This window comes from Peromyscus eremicus, unplaced genomic scaffold (assembly GCF_949786415.1).
Source record: "Peromyscus eremicus unplaced genomic scaffold, PerEre_H2_v1 PerEre#2#chrX_unloc_1, whole genome shotgun sequence".
NCBI classification, from domain to species: Eukaryota; Metazoa; Chordata; class Mammalia; order Rodentia; family Cricetidae; genus Peromyscus; species Peromyscus eremicus.
The window spans coordinates 6831520-6855397 of NW_026734288.1; the positions used below are offsets into that span (position 1 = coordinate 6831520).

The following is a 23878-nucleotide window of genomic DNA, read 5'->3' on the forward strand; positions in this document are numbered from 1 at the left end:
CCAAGTAGAAGCCTTTCCCCTACTGACTAGCATGCAAGTTGCTAGAAAGTACTCTTCAGAATAACACATAGAAAAATAGGTGGGAATAAAGACTAACAGGGTCCATTTATGAATGATTCCTTCCATTCAACATGTATATGAAGAACCAAGCAATCAATCCATCTACAAAACCCTCCCAACCTAAGGCTCAGGGAACATTGAAGAAGGAAGGAAAGATCTTGAAAGCCTGAAGATGAGAGAGATTCCTATGAGAATATGTGTACTATGAAGAGCAGAATGTATACAGTAAAGTATCACCCACGTTACCACCAAAATGTAAGGTCAACAAGGATGACATCATGAAACTTGATTAACTGGATAGGAAATGATGAAAGCTGGGAATGGAAGAGAGGGTCACCCCAAGGAAATGGAACAGAGATATTTTAAGTGTCATCTAAAAGTCTTAAAACTAGGAATGGATCAGTAAAGTGATTAATCCCTGAATTTTTGAAGAGAATTTAAATCTGGTCTCATGAAAATAACATAACATTTTGGGACAAAGATGCACCCTAACAACCCTGCACTGGAGGCCAAGATGGAGAGGACCTCCACAGCCACCATGACCTTCCCCTTGGTGCTGTGGTAGACAGGGAGGAAGGTGACCCAGACACTGCAGAACACCAGCATGCTGAAGGTCAGGAATTTAGCTTCATTGAATCTGTCAGGAAGATTCCGGGCCAAGAAAGCCACAGTGAAGCTCCCCAGAGCCAAGGAGCCCAAGTATCCCAAGACAAAATGGAATGCAATAGCTGAGCCTTTGCTGCACACAATGATAATCTGTCCATGCTCAGAGTGTGTATCTGTGTCAATAAAGGGAGGGGCCATGACCAGCCAGATTCCACAGAGAATGAGTTGGATCAAGGTACAGATGGGAATGACAAATTTAGGTGCCCCTGATATCAGTATCCCTCTCATTCTTTTTCCTGGAGTCGTGAGCTTGAAGGCCAAGACAACTGTAACAGTCTTGGCCAAGACTGTAGACACAGCCACTGTGAAAAATACTCCAAATGTGGTCTGCTGAAGGATGCAGGTCACTATGTGGGGATGCCCAATGAAGAGCAATGAACAGAGGAAACAGATTATGATGGAGATCAGTAGGATGTAGCTGAGAATGCGGTTATTGGCCTTCACTATGGGAGTGTTATTATACTTCACAAAAGCACCAAGAACAAGAGCCGTGAGGGCAGAGAAGCACAGGGACATGCAGGCCAGAGTCATCCCCAATGGGTCTTCATAAGCTAGAAAGGAGACATGTCTTTGCAGGCAGCATGTGTGCTCTGGGTTGGAATACTGATCCTCTGGACAGCGAACACACTGCTCCACATCTGCAGAAGGAAATTAAAAATTCCATCATTATAGTCTTAATCTTTTAGTGTCTGTATTAATCAGAGGATGCCTCAATAACTGTTTTTGTCTTCATTGATTTTTTTTTTTTTTTGGTTTTTCGAGACAGGGTTTCTCTGTGTAGCTTTGCGCCTTTCCTGGGACTCATTTGGTAGCCCAGGCTGGCCTCGAACTCATAGAGATCCGCCTGCCTCTGCCTCCTGAGTGCTGGGATTAAAGGCGTGTGCCACCACCGCCCGGCACATTGATAATTTTTTCCTTGTTGCTATATGGAGCAGCAAGGTCAGGCTGCTCTGTAGCAATCCATCCTTGGTGATGGAAATCCTCACCTTTACCACAAAGGGAACAGAGTAGCTTCTTATTCCCAGTTATCAACTTCCATATTTATGCAAGTTTTTAAAATAAGAAAAATATTTGGTTTCTTAGGGCTTATAAATGGTAATAAAAACAGCTCACATTAAATTCTCAAACATTATACTTATTATCTACAGATCTTTGTTCTGTGAATGTGTGGTAGATAAAGTGAGAGAGGCTTCTATATGCTCAGAGATGTTTGATCGGTCACTAGGGAATGGACCTATTTGAAAAGATTAAAATATGTGTTCTTATTGTAGTAGGTTTGACTTTGTTGGGAGAAGTGTGTCACTGAGGATGGGCTTTCATTTTTTCAAAAGCTCAAGCACACCCCAATGTCTCTCTCTTCGTGCTCCTGAGGATCTGTATGTAGAACACTCATTTTCTCCAGAACTGTGTCTGTCTCTGTTCTGACATGTTTCCTGACATTAAGACAATGGTTTAAAACTGTAAGCAAGACCCAATTAAATGCTTTATTCATAAGTCTTGTCATGGTTATGGTGTCTCTTCACTGTAATATAACACACATGAAGACCAAAATAATAGAGAGGACTGAAATATTACTGTGACAGGCCCAGCCATGCTTCTAGTTGCCAAAATGTGGCCTTTGGAACGAGGGATTAGGAAAACAGTTAAATGTTTTAAGTAAGGCTTCATTGGCCATGCTATTGGGATCATGGAAAGCAGTCCTGAGGGATATTTAAACAGTGAGAACCTCTGAAACTCAAGCTGTTTCATAGGCATAAAAATTAGCAAAATGGCTCAGAGGATATTCCTTTATATTTTGACTAAGAGTGTGGTTCCTACTTGTTCTGGTCCAAAAATATGCCTGAGGCCAAACTGAAGAGTTTTGAATTAGGAAAACTGAGGAAATTTTAAGACAATCTAGTGTTGACTTGCTGGTGATGTTGTGAATGTGTTGCTCTGATTGATTGATAAATAAAACACTGATTGGCCAGTAGCCAGGCAGAAAGTATAGGATAGGTGGACAAGCAGAGAAGAGAATTGTGGGAAGTGGAAGGCTGAGTCAGGAGATGCCATCCTGCCATCCAGGAAGCAACATGTAAAGGCAACAAGTAAAGCCATAGAACATGTGGCAACATACAGATTAACAGAAATGGGTTAATTGAGGATATAAGAACTGGATAACAAGGAGCCTGCCACAGCCAAACAGTTTATAAGTAATATAAGTCTGTATGTGTTTACTTGGCTGTGGGACTGGCGAGTGATAGACATTTGACCTGACCATGGGCCTGACAAGACCAGGAAAACTTGAGCAACATTCACTTCCTTATGTGATTATTAATTGTCCCTCTTATTCAAATCCATAGTTAAAAGGAGCTAGGTGAGCATGGAAAAATACTAAACAAATGGTTTGAGAAGAAAAGGAGCCCCAGGAAGTGTAATGCAGGTAATTCCAAAGCTTAAAGAGATAAAACATTTCAAGGAAAGCCTGTTGCTAAATGGAATAAAGGAAATGACAACATCAAGGTAAGAACACACTGAGCTAAGCTTCCAACTTGTGAAATGAAATACATTAGGTTTTGGTGAAAGAAATCATTAAAAATAAAAATCAAGTAAAACTGTATTTGAACATCCTAATAAGCAGAAAACATTGGAAGATTTGGTCACATGGTTCTGGCTTTGAGCAAAGGACAGAAGAAGGCAGGTGTGGAACCTCCATCCATAGCTAAGTAAGGTCACTAGGACATGTATTTGTCCAAGGTGCCCCTACATGGAGGCCAAAAGATGCCTTTGAGAGAAGCCAGGAAGGTGAAGCACAGATTTCATTGGAGATCTCAAGATGTTGGACATGCCGGAGTCATGAGGCACCTGCCAAGATACCTGCAGACAGGGTGATGAACCAGCCCAAGAGAGAGTAGTTTGTTACAATCCACAAAACAGAAAGATATTGGAGATCTGAAGAGTGCTTTAAAATAGACACAGAGATGCAGAATTTGGAGTTTGCCCTGCTGGACTTTTAACTTTGGACAAAATGCATTTTGAATTATGATGTGCCTATGAGCCTAGGGGGACCAGAGACCATTATATAGGATTTTGAGTAAGAATGACCGCCACAGGCTCCTAGATTATTATGCTTGTTCTCCAGGGAGAGGCATGATTGAAAAGGATTAAGTGGATTATTCTTGTGGGAGTACCTGTGACATTTTTGGAGGAAGTGTGTCATTGACGATGGGCTTTGGTTTCTGAGTAAACACAAGTAGCCCCAGTGTCTCTCTCTTCCTTCTGACTGAGAATCTGGAAAGAGAACACTCAGCCACTTCTCCAGAACCATATCTACCTGTGTGCGGCCAGGGTCCTTGTAATTACAACAATAGACTGAACCTCTGATAGTGTCAGTGAGCCACAATTAAATGCTTTTCTCAAAAAAAAAATGTTCATGTTCATGGTGCCTCTTCATAACAATAGAACACTGATTAAGACAGCATGCCCAGACCACAAAGGCAGGGGATACAATGCTATGTATGTGCGTTTTGCTTGTGTTGTTGGTCTGTATCTTCATACAGAGTTAATGATTGACAATTCTCTTGGGTACACACTGTTTGCATAAATCAATATTCCCATTAAAGAAAGCTGTACTCTCATGCACCAAAATGCCCTTTGTTTTAAGTTCATAACATCAATATTTAATATAAGTATTTGGACAAAAGGACATGTACTTTTTCTACTATGTTTTATTCCAATGACGTATGGTATGTGGATATCTATAATTTCACGTTTACTTTGGTTCTTGCCACTATTCATCTATGTATTAGAAAAAAATCCAAACAACTCATGAATTTTGAATATGCTACAACACAAAAATTTAGATATTTTTAACACTGTATTTAAAATTCATCCATACATATAGTGTATTTGGATTTAATCTACCTTCCTAGTCTTGTTGCTATTGATTTGAGAATTGAGTAGACATGTCACTGTGTTTCAAGTGAGGCTAATGCTGGTATTGAAGGGAGAAATGAAAGGGACATAATTAATTTTAAACTAAAAAAGATTTAAATTAAATATATGCTTATGTTTACATAGTATGCATAAATGTGCACATGTGATTTTTTGAGTGATTTTTGCATGTTAGTGTAATCACACATGCATCTGTGCATGTATTTGCAGTTCAGAAGACAATCATCAGGTGGTTTTCTTCAGTTCCCTCTCTTTTAGAAAGTCTCTTTTTGTTCCCAACTGCACTTTCCAACCTAGATGAGATGCATGATTATGGCTATTCTGAAAACTTTTCTTATCTCTTGGTAGGATGTCATTGCTGAAGAATACTATCACATCTTGGGGTGTATTCTTGGGATCTGAATACTCATCCTAATCATTCCACAGTAATTGCTTTGCTCTGTAAGCTATTCCTCAAGGTCTTAAATATATTTCATTAAATACAAGAGTCTGAAACCCTCTCTGGTCCTCATCAGTGATAAGCTGTGTGCCAGGTGGACAATAATGTGGACTGGCTGACTCTGTTTTAAATTCAATTCATACAAATGGTGAAGGATTATTAGACATATGGATAGAAATACTGTGTTCAAAGGATTCTTGTACAATAAATTACCAAATATTTCTGGTTTTCATTAAACATTTTTTTGGAGTGAGGGACTCTTCTCCCAACCAGTGAGTCTTGCCTCTAGGATCTAGGCCCTTGGACACAGCCAGTCCTGGGAACCCTTACCCACCTCTTCCTCAATTGCAGTCCAGCAGAGAAAGCTCCTCCATGCCCCCCCAAAGCCCCCCATTAGACCCTGCAATTTACAAGACCCCCACCCTACCCCAATACCCATCTGCCTGTGACCCAAGTAACTTCCTGAGACACAGAAAACAAAGTGCCATCTCTCATTGGACCAAGAGTGGCTTCCTGAGACACAGAATCTGTCAGCTCTGACTGGACAAAGAGCCCTGATAAAACCAGGAGTGGCTCCCTGATTCATAGAATCACCTAGCTTAGATTGGACCAAGACCAGCTCCCTGAGATACAGAATCTGTCAGCTCCAAGTAGACCAAGAGGTAAGTTTAAGACACAGACACAGAGTGGACCATAGCATCTCACTTAGACACAGGCACCACTTGCACCTGTTGGAGGAAGAGAAGAGCAAACATGTGTGCAAAAATACATATAGCAATATAAAGAGCAATATGGCATCACCAGAACCTAGCTCTTCTACAACAGCAAGACCTGAACATCACAATGTAGCAGAAGCAGATAAAAGTAACCTTAAAGATAATTCATGAAGATACTAGAGGCCTTTAAAGAGCAAATAAAAAAGTCCCTTAAAAATTGAAGAAAACACAAACAAAAAAAATGTGAAGAAATCAATAATTTCCTTAAAGAAACCTAAGAAAACCATAAAAAAAATTAATCATGTGAAGGAAACTGTTGAAGACTCATCCTGAGTGAGGTCACCCAGACTCAGGACAAACATGGTATGTTCTCACTCATAAGTGGATACTAGATGTAAAGGAAATGATAACCAGACTGTATACCACAGCTCTAGAGAAGCTAACTAACAAGGAAGACCCAAAGAGGGATGCATGGATCACCCTAGGAAAGGGGAATAGTTGAGATTTTCATTAGTGAACTGGGGGTGAGGTGTGGCAATAAAGGATAGGGTATGGGGGATGAGAAATAAGAGAATGGGATGGTCAAGCTGGAAAAGTGATGGAGAGAGAATGCAATGAAAGAGATATCATGATAGAGGGAGATGTCATGGGGATAGAGAGAAAGTGGGCACAAGGGAAGTTGCCAGGAATCCACAAAGATGACCCCAGCTTGAACAACTAGAAATAGTGGTGAGGGTGCTTGAACTGGTCTGCTCTAGTAATCTGTTATCATAGAGTCTTCATCCAGTAACTGATGGAAGCCTATACAGAGATCCACAGCCAAGCACCAGGCAGTGCTCCAGGAATCCAGTCAAAGAGAGATAATAGGAATTCTATGAGCACTGACATCAAGACCGTGATGGGGAACTATGCAGGGATGTCCAAACCAAACGTGTGGAAACTCAGAAAGTGGGATCATTGGCTGTGGAGCCTGCATGGGATTGGACTATGCTCTCTGCATCATGACACAGTTGTGTAGCTTGATCTGCTTTGAGGCCCCCTGGATGAAGGACAGAATCCATCTGATACATGAGAGGCCAATTTGGAGCTCACTAACTATAATAGGACACCTCATGAAGCCTTGAGCCAGGGGAAGGGCTTAGACTTGCTTCTACTGGATGTACCTACCCGTGGGAGGCCTTCCCTTCTTGTTGTATGGAATGGAGTTAAGTTGGGGGGGGGGAGGCTGAAGGAGGGAAGAGAGGGATCTCTGATTGCTGTGTAAAATAACTGCAAAATTTTTATTGAAAAAAGAGTTTTTTTGGAAAATATAGATTGTGTAACCTTCATTGTGTGAGCAAGATGTGTTTTTTAAGGAAGACAGTTCAATTTCCTCCCAGAGTTCATATTATGGTTGATATCAGAGAAATCATTCTATTAAAATCACATATTTTATGTGTTCAGTTTCCTTCAAGGACTTTTCTATTTTTGAAAGGAGAAGATATTCCATTTCAGCAATGTGTTCTGCAAACAAACACATACCAGTCTCATTGGAAACCTCATTCTCTGGGCACCAGGCACAGTCAAAGCAGCAGTCTGCTGTGTGTTCTTGATGAAATTTCCTGAATCCAGGAGTGCATGTCACACTGCATGTAGAAGTCGGAAGCTGAAACGAACAAAGTAACAGACACAGGTTTCAAATATTCTTCTATTATCACACATTACATATCATATTCAGGTATCTGAGCATTTTCTATATACCTGCAATGAAGTTGAAGGACCTACAATATTTATTACATTGAGTCACATTGTATGTATCAAGTTTGATTGTAAAGATTAGAAATTGTGTCTTCCCTGATGAAAATGATCCAAAAGGCATGCTTAGGAGGCATGCATTGCTCCCGAAGGGTTTAAAATCAAAATCAAGGATGATGAATTGGGTGGGGGAGAAGACAGAGTGGGATTATATAGAGTCACAGAATGCAAAAAAACTGGGCATGTGGTAGGAGTCTCTCACTGGCTAAAAATTTTACGTTAAATGAAAGTTTAGGATTTAGAAATATGTTTCTGGAAACAATTGCATGCTATCCTTGATTAAGCTATAAAGATGTTGACACAGAATCACAAAATTTCATGGTTTCTATCTAGTTATAAAATTTTAATGATCTACATATTGTGTTTTTATTTTGTATATCTGTTTCTGTGGTATGAGGTGAATTGAAATACAACTCTTGGTGTCTATGGATCCCCAAAGGATTGTATCACCATGACCTGGACATACTGGTAGTTGCGAATCATCAAAAACAGAGCTGTGTGAACTGAGCTTGGGCCCTTTGCAAGAGCAGAGACTGTTGTTAACCACCAAGCCATCACTCTGATCACATATATTTTTGTAGCACAGATGTACTGCAAGGAATGAAAATGATTGTGTACACACCAGTGTTGCTCCCATGGTCTGCTCTAAGTCTTCAGAAATGTGCAGTTGTTGGCTTTGTGGGAAATAGGAGAAATAACCTCCTAGTTTCACCTTTAATCCAAAGCCTTGTGGGAAATTCCAAATGTTGTATATGTCATAGTCTGCACACAGTTTTTCTCTCAGATTCATGTCCACCAACTCTCCAATAGGGTTAGTAAATACCCTCTTCTTCAGCAAAGAAGCCATCTAAGTGAGATACATCATTAAATGATTACCTATGCTTATCCAGTAAGGCAAAGTGACATTGTGAATGACCCGTAATTTTTAATGTGTTCCAAAAAAGACAAGAATATTGATGATATCCTATCTAGTTAATATAAGATATCTCATGTATAATTACATTTTGTTACACTTCATATGCATCATTCATGGTGCAAATAGAAGAAATGTTATCAAATAATAACATAGTGAAAGAGATCTGAACATTTGTTATTTGCATGGAAACTGTCCAAAGGGATGATTTTACTTAAGTGTGTGTGGGTTAGTTTGAGTATGTGTGTGTAGCAAAAATTATTTTTTAAAACAGACAAGTTGTGTAATTAAGCAGTGAGAGGACTGGAAGTTTTCTAAAGGAATAGAGGGAATGCATATCAGGCAAATATATTATACATATAAGAGATAAAAGTAAAATTATTAACACCAAGCAGTCCTTATTATTTGTCAACATTGATACTTCATATAAATAATTATTTATGACATTTATCAATACATATTTTGTGTCTCTAGAAAGAAATTCTTTTTTAGTTGTCACTTAAGGATTTTATGATAACATTTTCAGTGACTATTTCCAATATTAAACACATTTGTTAAAATGTTGAGATACATTCTCACAAAAATAACTACTTCACATACAAATAGTTGTCATCCATCGAGTGTTAATCTTGTGAAGTCAATTTGTTGACATAAAATATTCATATTAGGGAAATTTGATAAATCTTTGTATTGATAGAACAGTCCCTGACAAGTTCATATGAACACTTGTGGGACCATTTAGGAATATAATGACTTAAGAATGATAGAAAGTAAGTTAATTTACCTGATGACAGTCATGGAATATTCCTCTGAGTTCGGCTATAGGCTGAGACTCTACTAGTTGATAAACAATTTCATGGTAGGTGTGGGCAACAGCGTACACAGCATTGTATAAATTGTAACCTTCTGCACTCATGACCATGTCAAATTTGTGTTGTGATAACCACTCAACTGTAGTGTTGAATAAATAATAATTCAATGAGCTAAAGTTGGTCTCAGAGACTGAACAGTTAAAATAATTCCACTTTGTTCTCATCTGAGAAATGTCTACTGGATATTTGGAAATGTTCACTATTTGTGTAAAATGCCTAAATTTGGAAACTTTACCACAGTGCTGTGCAAAAGTGACAGTCCCTTGGAAGGGGTCAAGGCTGAAATCTCTCTTACTTTTGGTGACATCCCAATGTGAGGTGGTGACCCAGATTCTCTGTACACCTAAATAGCCCCACCTTCTGAAGATGACTTCTAGGGTAGAGTTCATTTCACCATAAATAATAACAACCTTTGCTGATGATGCCATGATTTGTTTGTCATATATTCCAGCCTTTGCTGTGCACAATTGCATGTTATCTGGGATCACATTCACAAAAGCTAAGCAGACTCCATTTCTTTGCATCTCTTCTCTTAAGTCTGAGAGAAACTGAATCCCCTGGTCATCATCTAAGACAACCAGCCCTACCCAGGTCCATGTAAAATAAAGCATCAAAGCGACCATGGCCTTGGGCAAACATGTATCCTTGTGTGCTATCTGGTAGACATAGGGAAATAGGACATTATCACTCAGGAGAGGATGAAATGGTCCAAAGAAAATCTGAAGGATAAAAAACAAAGAAAGCAATGTGAGGATAATAGGGAGAAACTTCATTCATAGATATGAGTTGTATTACTCACCTTCCAGACCTCCTACAGAAGACAGCTTGATAAACCTGTCAATGTTGAGTTGGATTCTAGAATACTTATGACAAGTCTGAATGTTCAACAAAAGTTTTGCATTTCTGCCCCCCACCAATTCATTTATTTTTGTAATACAAGGAAATGTTGGTGACATACCAAAAATTGATTTCTTAATCCTTTAGAAGATATAGATTGGCACACACCAACTCATGTTGCCCATTCATTCTCTGTAGAAGCTTGGGATTGGCACAGACAAGGTGCTATCAATAATTTGTACCACTCTGTCTCACCTTTGGAGATGTGATAATGGTTGTCATTTTTATAGAGGTACTCCACGATGGTCCTATAAGTGATACATCACATATAGAATTTCCACACTCATAATTAGGAATTATTGAAAAATTTGCTTGTGGTGAATATATTAAATCAATTACTTTCATTGTATTAGAACACAGGCCAACAATGATGGAAAATAGCAAAGACATATTGGGTAAAAGATAAGGGTTCATGTTGATCTCTTCAGTAGCAAAAATCAATGCCAGAAAAAACTCGAATTTCTCTGTCGGTACTCTAAAAATGACACAAGAGCATCATAGAGGATATTACAAATATGAAATGTTCAAAGCCAATGAAATAAACCTTTTTCTATGCCCCCTCTAAATTTATATATTAATTCTGGATTTCTTAATGTCAGGGTATGGAAAAAGTGATCTTTAAAGATGAAAGCATTTTCAGAACTCATCTAAATAGATCATTCTGACATAACAGTTTTCTCTTTGTAAAAATACATAAGGGGCTTTTGTGATCCCTGAATGCCATCTACAGGTCTAGACATTCAGTCTGCTCTACATTTGTTTTGTGATTGTCATTCTCTAGAGAAACATGAAAAAAACAATTACATGAATCATATATCTACAGAATGGCACTTTATCCTTAATTTGTTAAAGGATAACTAAAGAAGGATTAAAGTTGAGCAGATTTTATTCATTGAAATTTTCTTTCATGTGTAAAAGTGTCTTGACCATATTGAGTATATCAAAAAATCACACAATAGATCCTGGCCTTCAACCCAATGTAGATGTCTCCTGCTCTTCCCAAGCTCATGCTGTAACTAGGAATTAAAGAGATCAAGTGTATACAAATACAAAAGGAAGAAGTGAAACTATTAATATTTGCAGAGGTTATTATAGTATACATAAGTGACCCTAAAATCCTATCAGGGAACTGCTACAGCTGATAATCACATTCAGTGTTGTGCATAAATACAAGATTAACTCAAAAACATCACATGTCCTCTTATATATGAACGATCAATGGGCAAAAAAACAATCAGAAAAACAACCCCATTGACAATAGCCACAAATTAAAAAAAAAAAAAAAAACATATGGGTATAACTCTAACCAAGCAAATGAAAGTCCTGCTTGACAAAATCTTCAAGTATTTGAAGAAAGAAAGAGAAATATCAGAAGATGGAAAGATCTCACAGGAATTGGTAGAGTTAACATAGTTAAAATGTCAATCTTACCAAAATCCATATATAGATTCAAAGCAATTCCCAACATACCAATGCAATTCTTTACAGATATTGAAAAAAAAAACAATACTCAATATCAAATGGGAAAACAAAAAGAACAGGATAGATAAACAATTCTCTACAATAAAATGACCCCATAGTTAACATCGTCTCTGATTTCAAGCTCCACGACAAAGCTATAACAATAAAAACCACAGGTAATACAGGGTATTAGGATAAAAACAGAGTTTATCCAATGGGATTAAGTGGAAGGTCCAGATATTAAACCAAAAACTGATGGACACCTGGTTTTTGAAAAGGAAACCAAAATTATACAAAGGAAAATAGAAAGCATCTCAAAAAAGTGGTGCTGACATAACAGTGTGTCAACATGTAGATGAATGCAAATAGATCCATATCTGTCACCATGCACAAAACTCAAGTCCATGAGGATGAAAGAACTCAATATAAAACAACTTACACTGAACCTGATAGGAAAGAAAGTTGCAAAGAGCCTTGAGCGCATGGCCAGGTGACATGTTCTTGAACACAATACCAATAGTGCAAGCTCTAAGACTGTAAATTAATAAATGGTACCTCATGAAATTGAACAGCTTTTGTAAGGCAAAGAGAACCATCAATAGGGCCAAATGGCAGCCTACAAAATAGGAAAAGGTCTTCAACAACCCCCACATCAAACAAAATATAAAAAACTGATTTCCAAATATATAATGAGTTGATTTCCAAAGCATATAATGAACTGAACTAGATATCAACAAACTAAATTATCCAATTAAAAATGGAGGACAAATCTAAACAGAGAATGTAAGTAAATTGGTTGCAACAACTCTGGGTTTAGTCCCAGATTTGGGCACCAAAACTTGAGTATTGAAACTCTGGGAAAGGTGTCCTGACTACCTGGGGAGTCAGGCAACACCTGGAGATGCTCAGAATAGCTCTGATGGCTGAACTACAAGGAGATAGTTCAGCCCTGGAAGGTGAGGTATCCTGGACACCTGGAGTTGCTGAGAACAACAGATCTGCTCTGAAGGTTTCCTGGACACCTGGAGCTGTTGTGCAGGGCTCTGACTGCTGGAACTGCAAAGAAGCAGCCAAACCCTGGAAGGGACAATTTTTCTGACTTCTCAAGAAAGTCATGCCTGGAACTACTTCAGCAGGGAAGGGTATCCTGACTATTTGGGAAAGTCACGGTATAAATGGTGTGTAGGGGGGTGATCTCTCAGCAGGATCTAGCAATCCTGCTCCTCTCTTGGACAGCTGCTACAGCAGAGCTTTGCTCTACACCTACTTAAGAGGGCTTCCTAGCAGAGCTCTGCTTCTCCAGCCTAAGATGATGCTTCTTTTACTTCACACTGCAAAAGGAAAAACCCCTGCAAAAATGTCACAATCTCCTCCAGCTCCAGAGAAAAGAGTTATTTTTCAGCTCACTCTTGCTGTGTCCACTGAGAGACATCTCAGCAAAGATCTTCTGTTCAGCTCCTCCTTGCTCTGTTCTTTCAGCTCTCTCTTGTTTGGCCTCTGAAGGACATCTCAGCAAGGATCTTCTCTATGCCAGTGAATGAATATCTTCACACCCAAATTTCTTTTGAGAAAGAGATTTATTTGGAAAGTAGGTGTCCAGGAGAATGGCTGCCTCTACCAGGGAGGAGAGAACAGCCATTTTTTCTAACTGACCAGGCAGGGTGATTTATATAGGAAGTCTTAGGAGTGGAGTCAATGAGAGTTTGACTTGGGGCCCAGGGTTCTACTATTCTGCTCTGTAATTGTTTGGTTTCACAACTCAGTTGTCCAGGAGCAGAGATGGTTCTGATCTAAACTGAGCCAAACTGTGGTTCTTTCTGCCCTGATCTGATCCACCTTTCCCTAGTTCTGGGCTCATGGTCAGGGTGGGTTTCTTTAGCCACCCCCTTTTCTCTTCATACCCTTGTTTTGTTTAGTAATAAGCAGCTGGGGATTGGAAAGGGTAATAAGCAGCTGGGGAATGAAAAGTGTAATAAGCAGTTGGAGGTTGGAAAGAGGGCAAAGTTATCATTAGACTGCTTCCTGCTGAATTGAGGCATCAAGGTTCTTGGTACAATCTTGATCTTCCTCCTCAAGATGTAACCAGGTTCTGCAGATGTCTGGCTTCATCGACAGGGTCTGGTAATCCTATAATATTAAATTGTTCAGAGTTTGGTCCCAAATATTTTGGATTGTTGTGCCCAGATCGTGATCCCCAGAGAGACCACCAAAGATGTGCATGCCGGAATGCAAAAGCAAGGTTAAATTCTGGGATATCCAAAAGCAATACAAGCCTAGGCAGGGACTTCGTCCAATACTCCCAATGAAGTGGAAGCTGGAGGAAGTGCCCGCCTGCCTGCAAGCTCAATTTTTAAAGGGAAAAATCACAAGATTACATCATTTAGGGGTGCTAGTATGGGTACAATTCTGATTGGCTCGCTTCTAGGGGCTTTCTAGAAATCATGGCTTAATCTAACTTCTAAGGGAGTGGTTGCCTGCCACCATTTCTCACTGGCTGCCCTCAGGTTGGGGCATTTTTATGGTCAGTTACCCTGGAAAACAGAGAGAGGACATTCCATAGTCTGGCAGGCATTACCTCGTGACTACCTTGTGACTCTGTACTTTTATACTTCCTGGTTTCTGGAATCTGGACTGACTTGTTTCAGTAATTATTGGCCTATTCCTAGAAGGAGAAATCTTAGGCCTTAGTTTTTGGGTAAAGGCATTTTGGTCTTATTTCTAAGATGGCTCATTTTGGTCTCACAGGATTTGTTGTTGAAGAAATCTAACCAAGATGTTTATGAGGCAGGGTGCAAATAGTAGGGGCAGGAAAAGTCAGAAAAGATGGGATAAGAAAGGTAGCATCCATTTCCATATCTGACTATTAGTGCTCTACTGTCTGAGGGCATCGAGCTGTTTCTGATTTGAAGATCTATTTGAAGTTGTTGGGACTTATCTTTTACTAACCCTGATTGATTGATATGAAATCAAAATTCTTCCCCCAAAAAAGAGGCAAAGACCACTTCTTTCTGCCGTTAAGAAATCCAATCCTCTCTCATTTTCAATACTACAGTGGCCAGTGAGTCTATTTGCTCCTGAAGAGTAAGGATGGTCTGAGCTACTTGTTGGAAATTCTGGATGAATTGTGAGAAAATATTATTGTAAGTAGCTAGAGAAGTAATCAGTTCTGCTACTCCAGTGGCTATATATGCAGTTATGCCCAGGACTGCTAGGAAGAGTATTATTTGGATGGCTTGTTTGTCATGCCTTGCTGCTATGAACTTAGTAATGGGAATTGGCAAGGGTTCTTCACCAGGTACCATGCCTGATTTAGGAAACAGGAATACCAGGGCAGAAGTCCCAGACCACCTAGCAGGTAAACAGTGATAAACCAGAGTACCACAGAGAATAGAGGCATTGTGAATGTTTGGACATAGGGGCTGGGTGTTATTACCAAGGGTAATGGTATTATTGCATTCTGAACAATCCAGAGTACCCATGAAGTGTACTCTTTAGGAGTTAAAGCAGTCTGTAATGCCAAAAAGAATGTGAGAGACATAAGGGGTAACGGTGAAATTTGGCTTGGAGTAATTGATAAATGGTAAGGTGGGAGAATCTAATAGGACAATGGGTGAGGCCACAAATGATGGATGAGCATTTGACTCTGGAAGGACACATAACCAGCATTCTCCAAAATTGTCAGCCTGAGCATCATTCAATAGCTGATATGTGGTAGCTGGGTCTCAAACAAGAGATGATGTGACAAGGAGGTGCAATCAAAAAAAAAAAATAAAGATGGTGACATTGAGGATGTAAGAGCCTTTGAGGATCTTGTGCCACTTCTACTCTATCCATTCCCAGGGACTGAGGGAGTGAAATGTGTGCCCTCTATAATTTGAGCATATCTGGTGGGCAAATTTGATAGATGCTATAGTAAAGTTTCCCAATAACTCCCATTTTTCAATTAGAATGCCATGGGTCCTTAATCAGAAAGTAAAAGATTCTCCATTTGTTATTACAGGCAGAGTTGTTTCCTGCATATTCATTATGTTTCCAGCAGTCTCCAGACCCTACCACATGAGTGGTCCAATTTAACATCTGGGCATATGTCTCCTAAACTTTAAATCTCCAAATGTAGAGTTTAATAGCAATATGAGTGATTGGGAAGAATTAGAAGGAGAAGAGGTAGGGCGTGGCCTGATAGGGTGGGGCATGATCCTTGAGAGGTTGATGAGGTCTCATTATTCTGAGACAAGGAGCAGGCTGGTGGTATGTATATAGTTTTTGGGGTTGTCTCTTTGATAATTGACATGCATGGGTTAGAACTATCAATTCACCCTGCTGATTTGTAGTATGGGCTGGAAGGGATAGTGTTTTGACCACTATGGTATCTGAGATAATTGCATATCCTCCTCCATGTACTCTTTGTTTATAAAAGTGCTGCCATCTGTATACCATGTATAAGTAACCAGAGGAAGTGCTATTTCCTGAATATGTATCAGATAGTGTAGTAACTCTTTTAGAGTCTCAATGCATGAGTGTGATGGCAAGTATTCCAGGACTGGTTGGGAGAGAAGGTTTGAGATGTTAAGAGGTGGATAAGGTTGAAAAGTCATTGTTGTGTTCTCTACCAAAGACACCTGAAGGGAGTGAACTTGATAGGGAGGTAATATTTGAAGGCTGTTATATGTTAAAAGGTATGACAGATGGTGGGGAGAAAGGACAGTAGTCGATGACCCAAAGTTTGACTTCATTAGAGCTGGTTTCCATCTTGGGTCTCAGGATCCAAGTTGGTACAATTTGAGAGGGCCTACTCTTTCAGCTCTCCATTGTTTTGTCCACTGGGGGATGTCTCAGCAAGGATCTTCTCTATGCCAGTGAATGAAGATCTTTACACCCAAAACTCTTTGGAGAAAGAGATTTATTCGGCAAGGAAGAGTCCAGAAGAGTAGCTTTCTTTACCAGGGTGGAGAGAACAGACTTTTTTCCTAACTGACCAGGCAGGGCAGTTTACACAGGCTATCTTGGAGTCAATGAGGGGTTGAATTGGGGCCCAGGGTTCTACTGTCCTGCTATGTGATTGGTTGGTTTCACAACTCAGTTAGCCAGGGGCAGACATGGCTCTGATCTGACTGAGCCAAACTGTGTTTCTTTCTGTCCTGATCTGATCCATCTTTCCCTAGTTCTGGGATCCAGATTCAGGGTGGGTTTCTTTAGCCAGCCACTTTTCCCTATGGAGAATTCTCCAAAGAGGAATATCACATGTCCCAGAAGTTTTAAAGAAATGTTCAATATCCTTAGTCATCAGGAAAATGTAAATCAAAACTTCACTGAGGTTACATTTTATATTTGTTGGAATATTGAAGATCAGTAAAACAAATGATAGTTCACCCTTATGAGGATGCAAAGAAAGTGGAAAACTCCTCCATTGTGGATAGGAGTGGACACTTATACAGCCAATATGGAAATCAGCGTAGTTATTTTTCATGAAGATGAGAACTATTCTATCTCAAGATCCAGATATGCTACTCTTATGAATATACCTAAAGGATGCTTCATCCTATCAAAAGGACATTTTCTCAACCATATGCATTGCTGCTCTATTCTTATTTGCCAGAAAATGTAAACAACATACATGTCTCTAAATGTAAAAATTGATAAAGAAAATGTATGGTACATTTCTACAATGAAGTATTACTCGGCAGTTAAAAAATGACACCATGAAATTGGGAGACAAATGAGATGAACTAGAAAAAAATTACTCTAGGTAAGATAACGAACACCCAAAACATAAATATGGACCATACTCACTTATATGTGGATATTATTTGCTAAATACATGATAACACAGCTACAGACTGTAGACTCAGAGAGATGAGGTATAGAAGACATGACAGAGAGCATGTGGATTGCAGTGGAGGTGGAGAAATAGAATACAAATTATGGGTTGACTGGGAATGGGAGAGTGAAAATGTGGAAGAAGGCATTAAAGTATTTTAACTGTGGTACACCTGGTCATGAGAAAAAATGACTCTCAGGGTGCTCCTAGAAGCAATGCTTCTTATAGAAATAACCCAAACGGGAGACCTCAACCTCCTGGATTATGCAGAAGATGTGGCAAAGGCTGACACTGGACCAATGAATGCAGATTGACAAGAGATACACATGGCAATCCTTTACCATTGGAAAACATCTCAGAGGGCCTCCTCCAGGCCCCCAGATTGAATGTGGTCCAGTCATTTCCAGTCATGGTAGAGGAAATTCCTCCACAGGACAATAAAATAATCCAGTACCTATTGTAAAGCACAGTAATGCACTGGATGATGGAACAGCTCTGATCAAAAACTCCAAAAAACATGATAAAACAAATATTTTGGAAGACCTCCATAAAAGTACAAAGACCAAAGCTTTGAGTATGAATTGATCACATTATTCTAGAAGGCTTGGAGGACACAGGTGCAGATCTCACTATAACTACACCAAAATCATGGCATCCGGATTGTCCTCTTCAAGAAGCAGATGTCCAATTTCTAGGGATTGGAACCCCATCTCGGGTAAAACAAAGCACAAGATATGTTGAATTCATACGGCCAGAATGGCAATGGGGAAGGCTGAAGCTGTATGTGACTAATGTAGCAGTGAATCTTTGCAGCAGAGATCTGTTTCAGCAATGAAATACCTAGAACAACATTTCTCCAATCTCAGAAGTGGAATATAGACCAATTTATGTTTCTTGGAATAATATTATGATATATGATAAATATAGCCTCCAACCATTCAGGCTGTACACAAACAGAGCACAACCACCATTAAACCATATACCTCTCAGAGGTACCATTGGCACTCCTTTTGAAATAGCTAGCTGGTAAACCTCTCTGGGTTGGACCATACCCTATGACACAGGACAAACTACAAGCCTTAGAACAGCTTGTTCAGGAGCAGTTAAATGCTCAACATATTGAAGAATCTACCAGCCCTTCAAATTCTTCTGTATTTGTGATTAAATAGAAATCTGTTCAATGGAGAACCATCAATAATGTCATTCAGTCAATGGGATCTATATACCTTGGAACACCTTTGCTTTCTCTGTTACCTCAAAGATGACCTGTTATAGTTACTGACTTAAAAGACTGTTTTTTAACACTACCTCTACAAGAAAAGCACAGGGAAATATCTGCCTTCACAGTACCTACTTAAAGTAATTCTCAGCCAGTTAAGAGACATTGGTTGAAGTTCTTCCACCAGGGAAAGTTAAATTGCCTTACCCTGGCAATATTTCATGTAAAAAATGTTGGAAATAATTTGTGCACAATTTCCACAATCTATAACTGACTATTATATATATTATATATATTATATATAGTATTATAATATTATATATATATATATATATATATATATATATATATATATATATATATTAGCTGATCCAAATCAGGTAAGTAAGAAAGCATGTATGAAGAAGTCACAAAAGACTAACTCTATTTAGGATATTTTGTGTATTGTCACAATTTTGAGGTCATTGTCCATATATGCTATATCTGTTTACAGATTACTTATATGGATTATGTGAAGACTGAGTCCTTAAGTTATTTAGGGATATAAAATTTACAGATTAATAGTCAACCATGCTTGTCATATCTATAGTTAGGTTAGGTAAGTTTTCCAGATTTACATGAACTCAGGCCAGATGGACAGGTAGTCTTGAAATGTTTCATAGACCTAGAGACTATGGCATTTATAGTTTTGATAATTTATAATTCTGTTGATGAGAGACACAATAGCTCCTGGCATCACTGATCTACTCCCAAGAGAATGTTGGGGTTCTAAGACACTTCTTCTATAAGTTTGTCTTCTTCTTGGCACAAAATGGCCTGCTGGGCAAAGACTGCCCTTGCCTCAACTGCTGACAGTATGCATACTGTCCTTTTTGGATGAGTGGGACACAAGGAAAAGAGACTACTGAACCTTACCAAGACAAAGTAAGATGGTTTTCCAAAATTCATGCTTCTAGAAATTGTCTGTGAGATATTCTAGGACTGTAGTCAGAATGGATGCCACAGTGATGCTGTGACTGTCCATATTGCCAGCTGTCTCTGTCTATTCTCACAATTTTTTGGTAATTGGTTACTTGCAATTTGTGTTTTATCAGGTCCCAATATCTTCCTTCTTAGATCTTTGATGGGATTGAAGATTAGATAGTTACAGTTATAATCCCCTCATATCTTAGCTAAGAAAACCTTAGATACTAAAGTTAGGATATTCAGGCTAGGACAGCTATTGGAGTCATTTTGACAATTGGCCATTTACCTATGATCCACACATGTAGCCTGTGTTTCTTGTTTGATGTTGTTGTCAGTGGTAGTTCCATTTTTCTTTATGTGATTTACCCTTTGTATTTCCTGGATAACATTTGATAATCATTCTTACTGTATATAGTTTGCATTAGGTGTAGAACCTTCTTATTGAGACAAAAAAGGAAGAAATATAAGGGTATTTGCTTTGCCCATAACCTGGGGCTATGGAGACCAAAGAAGCCAGTGCTTCTTAACATTGTATGTGACCTCTTAAAAAAAGGATAAAAATAAAATAAATGGATAAAAGGGAGAAGAACTTCATGATCCCTTGTTCCTCTCTTTTTAAGAGGTCACATACAATCGCAAGAAGCACTTTATATGGCCCAAAGTAAGCTATGTGGCCCAAAGTAAGCAAATACCACTACAAACTGGAGGCAAAACAGTAGGGGAGATTTGGTTGAGGGAGGGAGTGTGGGCAGAGACATATAGCATTTAGGGCATTTGAGTGACAAAGAAATCCAGTGCAGTGAAATTTTTCTTAAATATGTAAAAGTGATCCTAATGATGTGTCCTAATCATGAGGGAGATGGCATTCCAACTGGCAACCCCACTCACCAAATAATGCTTCCAGGACTAGAACTGGGTTACATACAATTTTGTTGTTGGTCAATGAGGTACCATGGAAAACCCAAATACTACAAACTCTTTGGAAGATAACAGTATGCTCCTGCAAATGGATAGCAAGGCCTCATTGCTAAAGATGACATCCATACAATTCATTGACTATGCAGAGGTTAAGCTGCTGCCTTCTTACAACCTTTGCACAAACATTCTAGTATCTTTGGCATGGGAAGGTACTCTGAAGGCTATGAAAGAGAAACTTAAAAATATTTCAACCAAAAGTGATCACATACTTACTTTTACACAAAGCTAGTCTCAACAAATACAAGAACATTGAAATAACACCCTGCTATCAGACCCTAGTGGAATAAAAGTATATTTCAACAACAACCAAAAGACGACAATTCATGTGGAAGAAGCACTATATTAAATGACTCCTGGATAAAGACAGACCTAAAGAAAGAAATTAAAGACTTTCTGTAGTCCAGGGAAAATGAATACACAATATACTAAAACTTATGAGACACCATGAAGTGAAGCCAGCACTAAGGGTGTGTATGAAAATAATTAGATACCACACTAACTACTTCACAGCACACCTGACAGCTCTAGAAAACAGGCAAGCACATAGAAGAGAAGTCGATGACAGGAAATCAACAGAGAGCTGAAATTGAATAGATTTTTGCATTTGGACTGGGAATGGGTGGAGATGTTAACAGGAGGGACCAGGTGTGGGACACATGGAGGAAGGAAGAGAGTACAGAAAAGACAAGTGCAAGTTGGATGGCTCAGAAATGTAGAGTAAAACCAAACATGACTGACAGGAGGAAAGAAAAATAAGGAAAGGAAGAACAAAAGAAGAAAAAGAAAGAAAGGAAGGAGGAAAGGAAGGAAAGATAGAAGTCAATGAAATGATTTCTAATGTTACTCTACTATATCCATAGAACAATGTAGTCTGATCATCATCAGAAAGACTACCTTGAGCACCTAATGGGATAAGGTGCAGAGACCCACTACTGAAAAACAGGCAGAGTTAGGGAACCCTGCAATAGAAGGGGAGGAAGGATGGAGGCCCAGAGTGGTCAAGGACCCCAGGAGAACACAGTTCATAGAATCAACAAAGAAGAGCTCCTACAGGCTCACAGACACTGATGTAACAACCAGAGCCTGCAGGCTCTGTGCTAGGTCCTCTGCATATGTTATGATTATTTAGCTTTCAGTTTTTGTGGGACGTTGAACAGTGGGAGTCAGGGTATGTCTGACTCTGTTGCCGGCTTGGGACCATTTTCCTTTTACTAGTTTGCCTTGTCTTCCTGGATATGAGTGTTTGTGCCTCATCTTAAGTTATGCTGAATCCAATAAGTACCTATGATAATTAAGAGTTCATCAAATGTCTTGTTTCCATTGGTAGAGATAGAAAGGTTTTTTATGTTTATTGTTATATGCTATTTACATGTAAAAAATTATGTGAAAGACCCTAAAAGCAATGTGATGTGTTTAAATTTGGTTCAATACATTTTGCAATAAAGGATTAGCCATGCGAATAACTTTATTAAAGTTTAATTAATGAAAATTTTCATTACGAGGTAGAATATCAAAGAGGAGGTGACAGAAATGCCAACCCTGCTGACCTGAAACTGAAAAACAATAATGGGAAGCAAACACCAGAATCAAAGTGTGCCCAGGACAGTAGGGCTAACAATTGCAATACATTCTTTAAAATTCCCATGAGAAAGCACAAAGAACCTCAGTACATGGATCAAAAAGTCCCAGGCACATTATACAGCAGCAAAGTTGAGGAATTTCAAGACTATGTCCCCGTTATCTCTGCTCTGCATCTACCAGTTTCAACATCTAACACATAGGATCTGAAAACCTCATTGACAAATTTCATCTCCTTTTCTAGTAAGAATATTTTATTTCTCCAATAATTCTCTTCATGTTGCATTTACTAATTAATTCTAAGGAATATCGATCACCTATCCGATATTAATCATGCCCCAAATCTGTGACTGGGCACAAGTGAAGCAAAATAAAACTGGGTTGGCATAGAATCTGACAGCTCATGGGTTTTTTTTAATCCATTGTCATTTTCAGCTGGAGAACATCAGGGACTGGTATAGAGATGATTTTTAAAGTGATGTCTATGTCTACTCACACAAATCTATATAATACTTGACCTGCCGTCTTATATACTAGTCACACACCTGTATTTCTATGGGTGAACATCTGCACTCTGGTTAGAGACTAAAACTAAGAAACCTCTTTATGAATGGTTTAGTTACAATTACTGATGGAGGAATCCTTGGCACACACTTGACAAGACACTGTAACACAGCCTCTAAACACGGAACTCATGCCAGTGGTTTGTATTTGTGTTTTCATGTCCTATTCTGAGACCCTGGGCCATGACAGCTTTCACAATTAGGAGAACCATGAGGAGACAAGAAAGAGAAACCCGTCTCTCTCACCTTCCAGATTAGTGAATTGGAATCTAATCTAAGAAAACTGCAGTACAATAAAATGCATGAGAAAATACCAAAATAGTGATCAATAAAGGAGAAAATTTTCTGTGGTTCAAGCATGACAGAGGGAACCACAGAACAGAACTCCCTGAGTTTTCTTACACAAACTTGTAACTTATGACATTGATGCTGGAATTGAAGAAGTGAATGACTTACATAAAATCCGTCAGATTATTATACAAATCTTCCTCAGGCGGTTCTGGAGACAGGTAAAGTAAAAACTCACAGTCATTCTTCAAACCTCCATGATCCTCTTCTTCATGCTTTAGTCTCCAAAAGCAGCTCGTTTCTGTCCAACTGTACAAGATGAGAGAAAACTTCAGGAGCAAGAGGGATATCAGGAGAGCCCACAGATTCCCCATGGCTCTCAAGATCTAAGACTGAGCAGAAGTGAAACCCTTTTCTCCTACAGAACAACATCACACATGCCTTTAAGTCTAAGTGCCTGTTTTCTTCCTCTAGCCACATGGGGAGCATGTGTGTAGATAACAGTTCCCATATGCCCATCTGTGTCATGATTCATGGAAGCATCTGGAAATTTCTGGCCTAAGGATCTGCACCTGAGGTCTGCCACCTTTCCATCAACACTGGTAGGAAAACATGTTGTGAGAATCACAGTCTGCAGCCGCAGGTGCCATGATGTCATTCATGCACAGAGTGTCAATGCCCCAGGGACACTCTCCTGATGAGCAGCTGGGGCCCCCG

General features: G+C 39.1%; 1 protein-coding gene across 2 annotated transcripts; it reads right to left on the minus strand.

The window, feature by feature from the left end:
• Positions 1–368: 368 nt before the first annotated feature.
• Positions 369–23535, minus strand: LOC131901030 (vomeronasal type-2 receptor 116-like). Of its 2 annotated transcripts, XM_059252347.1 has the most exons (7): positions 23330–23535; positions 10486–10765; positions 9306–10112; positions 8231–8455; positions 7336–7459; positions 5715–5717; positions 369–1364 (listed from the first exon to the last, which is right to left on the minus strand). In XM_059252347.1, exons 1-7 carry the CDS (start codon positions 23533–23535, stop codon positions 472–474), a joined length of 2538 nt encoding a protein of 845 aa, XP_059108330.1. In that variant the 3' UTR covers positions 369–471. The 2 variants fall into 2 exon arrangements, with proteins under 2 accessions (XP_059108330.1, XP_059108329.1); XM_059252346.1 differs by lacking the exon at positions 5715–5717.
• Positions 23536–23878: the final 343 nt, after the last annotated feature.

Bases quoted from the DNA above. Each gene is read 5' to 3' on its own strand.
- LOC131901030 (XM_059252347.1), bottom strand. From the start codon at position 23,535: ATGGGGAATCTGTGGGCTCTCCTGATATCCCTCTTGCTCCTGAAGTTT. The intron at 10,766-23,329 runs GTAAGTCATTCA...TGTCATTTTTAG, and splicing joins AATAATCTGACGGATTTTAT to AGTACCGACAGAGAAATTCG. The intron at 8,456-9,305 runs GTAAATTAACTT...TATCTCACTTAG, and splicing joins TATTCCATGACTGTCATCAG to ATGGCTTCTTTGCTGAAGAA.